Below are 6,985 nucleotides of genomic sequence, written 5' to 3' on the forward strand. Positions count from 1 at the left end.
GTCAAAAACTCAAACAATCGTACATTTGGAGTTGGAAGCCGATTTCCTACTATTTGCGTCCAGTTTCTTTTGTCCAGTAAGTCTTTTCTTCATACCAACATTAGGCTTTTTGATACCATCATAATGTATTTAGGCCTACTAGGAGTCACTTGTTCATCAGTAAAACACTTTGGATGAGCAAGCAAGTCAGTTGAAGACAGGCTACTTCTAAATACAACAGAGACTCAAGCACGGACAGCATTTTTTTTCTTATTGAACTCAAATTGGAAAAAATTATATGCATATGAAATATAGCCTAGGCCTACACACATAACATCTCCACTCGTATATCTGTGAATAGACATGCTTAAATAGGTTCATGTGTATAAAACAAACAATAGTATATTAAGTACAATAAACAAAAGCATAGTTAATCTTCAAACACTAAAGGGGGGTTTTGGGGATAAAAAAAGCACAGGCAGCATGAAGGCGGAAGAAGAGAGCAGCAGTAGGCAGCCTTATCGATTGCGCATGCGCAGTCTGGTTGTTTTTCCACCAAACGGAGGTATTAAAGCAGAGTCGGAGGCAGAGCGCAGAGACACAGCTGCATCTTCGCATGCAGTTACAACAAAACTCAATGAATGACAGGCAACTATAGCACTGAACCTGCCTGCAGCATCTCTGCACGGCAAAAAAAAAACTTAAATGATTGATGAAACCATCTGACAGATGATTCAATCTTTTATTTTACATAGCTATCTTACAGCTTAGTAACATTTCCACCATGGTGCTCGGAAAGGTGAAAAACTTCTTTGTCAGCTACGAGTGTCTCAATGACAGTAATGTCCCTGTCTTTGCCAGTGGGGACTTTGTGTCAGGTCGGGTGATCATTGAAGTCACAGGAGAAATTCGCGTGAAATCTTTGAACATTCACGCCAAGGGACTGGCGAAAGTTCGCTGGACTGAATCGCGCAATGCTGGATCCAACACTGCCTACACACAGAATTTCACTGAAGAAGTGGAGTATTTAAACCACAGAGACGTCCTTATTGGACATGATCGAGGTAAGGAGCATTTTATTTAAGCACCTTACATTCATGAAAGGGTCTGAATGAGAAATGCTCCTTACATAGTGTCTTTTGTTTGCTTGCTTGTCAGTTCTGTCCATATACATATCAGTTTTTACTCCGTGTACATGTTGATCCATTGGCATAGGTAGAAACTAAAATGAGAACTATAACATTTCTTTAAAAACAAATAGCCTAGGGTGATGATGCTTGGTGTAAGTGTCTTCATTGCTCTTAAAATAGTTTATTTCAGTAATATTAGGAATACATTTAAAAACAAACATCCTGAGTCATTTATTGAATTCTTTTAAAAGTATTCCAACAATATGAATGCTTAAATGTAGTTGTTTGTTAAAGCACGAGAGCTTATAAACAACATGCCCTTCTGTCCAAAACAACCTCTGTTCATCTTTTACTTTTAATATTTTACTTCAATATCGACAATAAACGATTTTTATGTCGACAGTTACCTTGTAGTCATATGGTGACTTGCGTTTTTTTAATTACACGTTACAGTTTCTTTCATAGACGATTCTAGTAAGTTTGTAGCCTTTGTTAGAAGCGGTTTAAACCTGTTCAGAAACTGGTGGAAAGGGGGGGTTGTGCGGACCGAGCCTCTGCTCGCTGATTGGTGGAGGTCAATCCTACCTTTTCGCTGATTGGTGGAAGTGCTCGTGTGCCCCCGGTGATATCATATCTTTGCAGAAGTGTCAAGACTGCGACGCAACTTATTCGCAACGATGCAGGACTGATTGAAAGTTCGTTTGAAATGTAATATTTTTGTTAAAAGTATTCTGGCCAAGTAATTTTTTAACTGTAACAGCAACTGTATAGACATATTAACTCACTTCCTATGCCAGTGTTTAGTATGAGTGTAAACTGTAAAATATGGTCAGCATAAATGTCATATTATGTGTTTATATTCTGCGAATGTAATATTTTGAGGTATGTTCTTTGTACTTTGTCATACTGAATCAAATATACTCTGTAACAACTATTAAAGTAAATATACCGTTTATGTAATGAAGTCTTTTCCATTAATAAAATAAGTAAACATTTAATTGTTATTGTCTTGAGTTTTTTTTTTTTTTAACGTGTCTTTCATTTTCCTAAACCTTACACACCTAAACCACCACGCTGCAGTACACATGTGGCTTCCTTATGGGGGCGTATTTTATACAAAAACACTCTGGTTCAGCCAATCGGGTGGTGCCTAGTAATATATGCATGAGGAAATCCGGCTGAGAGAGAGGCTGCTCGCGCCGGTTCTGTCCGGTCCTCTCTAGCTCTTGGCTGCCTTCAGTGACAGGCTCATAGTTATTTAAAGCAGGCAGTGGAACTGCTGAGATGGCAATAAAAAGAACAGAGGCAACAAATGCATATTAAAATATAATAGAATGAATGAAAACTATGAATGATATAACATGTATATCTTCAACATGTTATGATATGATTCCTGGTGTTATTTAGGGCCATAATTATTTACATCAGTCTGTGGAACTGCTGACTCGGAAATAAACAAAAACTATATAGTAATACATATTATTATTATTATTATTATACATTGAAGACAATGGATGTTATTAAAATTAGTATCTATGAGAATAAATATTCATATATTCCATTCATTTTTTATGCCATACACATTACATTTTAAACTAGTTATTTTGTTTTTAACTTAATATATTTTGGGTTTAGTGATGTGACAAGGGCAAACCTTTTTCTTTTGAAATGTATAAAAAACATAACAATTTCAAATTATTATGAACTGTTTGCTGTTGTATTTCCACTTTTAAAATGTTTTTGAAAAAAATTCTATTCATATGCTGACATTGATTTGACCAAAAAATATATTTTATAATCTTTTGTTCTTATGAAGCACTGAGACAATGTTGGTCGTATCTCTGTCTTTGTCTTGTGTTTAGGGGACTTGAGGAATATTGCAGGTATGGTATATTGGTATATCGAATTTTATTCTCCTTTCTTTTAGATGATGACATATGCGACGAAGGCTTCACCATTCTTCACTCAGGGCGACATGAGTTTCCCTTCAGCCTTGAACTGCCCCAGACGTAAGTAACTCTCCTGACTGAATATACACATATATAATGTATTGACCGAAACGCTTACATTATTTTTTCATGGCTCTTTCCAGGCCTTTGGCGACATCCTTTGAAGGCAAACACGGCAGCGTACGGTACTGGGTGAAGGCGGAGCTTCATAGGCCATGGCTCCTGCCCATGAAAACCAAGAAGGAGTTCACCGTCTTCGAGCACATTGACATCAACACTCCATTGTTACTGGTAAGAGAAAAGCATTTGAAGCCTAATCACCATAGTGTAAAACTGAACATTTGCTTGAGTTGAGAGAGGCTCATATATTGTCCTTGTTTCATTCATAGTCTCCTCAGGCTGGCACAAAGGACAAAACGCTTTGCTGCTGGTTCTGCACCTCAGGGCCCGTATCACTAAGTGCCAAAATCGAGAGGAAGGGCTACACTCCTGGTGAGATGATAAACCTGCTTTTTGGTTCAGCCCCTATTTTAGTGATATTTGTTCAGATTGAGTGAATTTGGTTGGGTTTCTTTGCAGGAGAGTCCATTCAGATCTACGCAGAGATTGAAAACTGCTCTTCCCGTGTGGTTGTGCCAAAGGCAGCCATCTACCAAACCCAGACCTTCTTTGCCAAAGGGAAGATCAAGGAGATCAAACAGCTCGTAGCTAACCTCCGTGGAGATCCTCTACCCTCCGGCAAGACTGAGACTTGGGACGGCAAGATGCTGAAGATCCCACCCATATCGCCTTCCATTCTGGACTGCAGCATCATCCATGTGGAGTATTCGCTCATGGTGAGTTCACAATCCTTTTGATTCACAAGAAGGTAGATTGGTCGCTGATACCTGCCATGCAGCTAACCTTTTGATTCTCGACAGGTGTATGTGGACATCCCTCGAGCCGTAAACCTGACCCTAAACCTGCCCCTAGTAATCGGCACCATTCCCCTCCACTCCTTCGGCAGCCGAACCTCTTCCGTCAGCAGTCAGTGCAGCATGAGCTGGTTGGGATTGCCCGAGAGACCTGAAGGTATGGCACAAATCCTAAACATGTCATCTCAACATTTTAGATCATGAGTGGGAAACTTTGGCCTTCTAGATCCACTTTCCTGCTGATCTTAGCACCAACTCTAACACAACTGATCAAGCTTATAGAGGTTTTCAGGATTACTAGAAATTTACAGGCAGGTGATTTTGATCACAATTGGAGCTAAACTCTACAGGAAAGTGGATTTCGAAAGCCAGAGTTGCCCAGCCCTGCTTTAGATCATGGGTACTCAGTCCTGCTCCTTGATGACCACAGTATTTCTCAGTTTACTTCCAAACCTGCACCAACAAGCTATCTCTATTAAATCCAAAAGTTATTTCAAGGAGTAGCATTGAGCCCCACTGCTTAAGATGCCCAAGATACTTTCACAACAATCAGTTTAGAAGTCTAATTTTGGTCTAATGTTGACTTTGCCCTCAACTCTTCCAGCTCCACCAAGCTACTCTGAAATCATCACTGATGAGGTTCGACAGAACAACTTGGAGCTCCCAGCTGTGAGAGATGAGATTGAAGGACCACTTTACGCTTACATTCATGAGTTCCGCTTCCAGCCTCCGCCCCTGTATTCCGAGGTGTGTTGAGTTCCCTGACCTTGTAGTTTGTATTTTTCTAATGCATTTGAGTTCTTGTATCCTTAAACCTTGCGATTCTCCCTTGATAGGTTGATCCCAATCCTGATCAGGTGTGCGGATCTATGGACCGGAGACCAGATACCTGTCCATCCCGCTGAAAGAGTGACCACACCTGACCAGTGCTGTCAGGGATCTCTTATCTCTACAACCTCAACTGGGGTTTGTTCTTTCTCCATAAGGAGGCACGAGCGGCTATCTTGGTGACGCAGATGGATATCCTCCAGGAGACACTCCCAATCCAGGTCGAGTCCAGCTCAGTGGCACGTAAAAGCTGCTGAAGTTCTTGAGTGATTCCCTTCCCCTTCCATCATTAGTGAAAAGAGTACAGACAGGATTTGTCGGAGTTAAACTGTGCCCTTGACACTAAGATGGACTAAACACAACTCCACTAAGTGTGAGAACTGTGTTTAAATGTCTCCAACTTTGTTTTGGATGTGATTCTTCAATTATTTAAATGATTAGACCGATTCTTCTTGAAGATTTACCGGTGATCATTGTACTAAAAGCAACAAATAACCCATCCCACAACCACTCCAACTGAACAACGACAGACTTTCTTTTTGTCAATTGTTTGTCGTTTTTTGATTTAGAAGAAGTGGCTTTACCACATCGATTTTCTTGAAATATTTTGAGAATGTTGGAAACTGTAGATGTGGATACAACAAGACCGGCTTCAAAGATATGATGAGTGGGATTCTGACTTGCCACGTTGCCTTTTTGCTCGAAAGAAACTGCGAGAGCATCAAAAAGCACTTGGCACTGATTCAAGTGGTGAAAGAAAAAGAGACCATTGACAGCGAGCAAGGAGGACACTCATCGAGATGCAAGACATTCTGGAATAAGTCCTCCTGCTCTCGCTGTTATGAAATACACAGAAAACTGCACTCTGCAACTGCAACCTTTGGTTGAGCTTCGCACTGTTTGTACAATTAAAAGCTAACTAGACTCTCGACATATTCTTTTTTTGTTGTTGTACTCAACTGACTGTGGCCTGTTGGCGTAGGCCTTTGTTTAACGACTATTAGCACTTTTCATTGATTGCATTCAAAGTGTATACCGAAGCTTTGCTAATAGGATGCACAACAAAACATATGCTCTGACGTTTACATGTGATTTAGGTATGTTTGTTTACATAAATGTGCTGTTAACAGACAAACTAGAATCACTAGTTATGCGTTCGGACTAATGAAACAATCATTGTGGCCTTGGCACAAAACCATGTTTGTTTGTTTTTCACTGTAAATGTGCGCTGTGCTGACATTTACCTGTTACAAAAGGGACTATGTACTTCTTGTGAACTGTATGCATCCTTACTTTTATGTTTGTGCTTTATTCACTGTGGGTCGTGGTAAAAATTGTTTAGTTTTTTTATTTTAGATACTACAAGAACATTCTCAAACATGCACTTCCAGGGAATTAAATAACCCTCATAGAGACTGAACATGTAATGTATACTGCATACAGGAAGCAACATTGCTCTTCAGTCAGGCAGGTCCAGAGCTAATTAAACTGGCTTCCATTTTTTTTTTTCATTTCAGGGTTGATCGGTGCAAATTTTGAAATGGGTATTAAGCTACTCCTAAGACGAACAGTGCAATATCCGCTGCGTGTTTTCAGCGTGTTTCCACATAATTTTGTATTCTTGGCTTGTTTCTAACTTTTGTACCATTTTGTAGGTGGTGTATATTATGTCACAGCAAAAAACATGTTTGTTTGTCTGTTTTTGCTCCAATCTGTTGAAATAAATATGCCATTTTCTACAAAAAAAAGCAAGGTTTATTTTTTCACTTCCACATTAAAATTGCAGTAACATACTTCAAGAACACTGATTCATATTTACAAAGGAAAACATGACACATTTGGCAAATGTTCAGACAAAAAATCAATCATGGTAACAAATCACTTTGACAAAGTGGAAATTATGGTGTATATCATTGCTGTCGTCATTGACTGTTGTCAAAAGTAAAAAACAAAACAAAAAAAGGATGGTGGTGGTTATATCATGCGCATTAAAGGGATAGTTCACCTTGAAATTAAATTTTGGTATGTTTTAGCTTACCTCAAGGGCATCCAAGATGTAGGTGTCTTTGTTTCCGCAGTAGTTTCAATTTTGATATTTTTAGGTCAAACCGTTCTTGTCTGTCAGTCATATAATGCAGGTCTATGGTCACCACCTCAAAAAGCATGCATAGAGAAGTCCAAATTA

The 6,985-nt window shown here is 39.3% G+C and overlaps 1 protein-coding gene across 1 annotated transcript; it reads left to right on the forward strand.

Moving 5' to 3' along the window:
• The first annotated feature begins 470 nt into the window (after positions 1-470).
• On the forward strand, positions 471-6,548 carry arrdc3b (arrestin domain containing 3b). The gene is made up of 8 exons (XM_079600329.1): positions 471-1,043; positions 3,037-3,118; positions 3,202-3,349; positions 3,448-3,550; positions 3,638-3,894; positions 3,979-4,129; positions 4,577-4,719; positions 4,809-6,548. Exons 1-8 carry the CDS (start codon positions 764-766, stop codon positions 4,875-4,877), a joined length of 1,233 nt encoding a protein of 410 aa, XP_079456455.1. The 5' UTR covers positions 471-763; the 3' UTR covers positions 4,878-6,548.
• The last annotated feature ends 437 nt before the right edge of the window (positions 6,549-6,985 follow it).

Source organism: Phoxinus phoxinus (assembly GCF_949152265.1).
Source record: "Phoxinus phoxinus genome assembly, chromosome: 23".
NCBI classification, from domain to species: Eukaryota; Metazoa; Chordata; class Actinopteri; order Cypriniformes; family Leuciscidae; genus Phoxinus; species Phoxinus phoxinus.

What these genes read in the sequence shown, in the direction of transcription:
- arrdc3b (XM_079600329.1), top strand. Translation starts at nt 764, where the DNA reads ATGGTGCTCGGAAAGGTGAAAAACTTCTTTGTCAGCTACGAGTGTCTC. An exon ending in CCTTATTGGACATGATCGAG is followed by an intron (nt 1,044 to 3,036) that starts GTAAGGAGCATT and finishes CCTTTCTTTTAG; the next exon opens with ATGATGACATATGCGACGAA. An exon ending in CTCCGCCCCTGTATTCCGAG is followed by an intron (nt 4,720 to 4,808) that starts GTGTGTTGAGTT and finishes CTCCCTTGATAG; the next exon opens with GTTGATCCCAATCCTGATCA.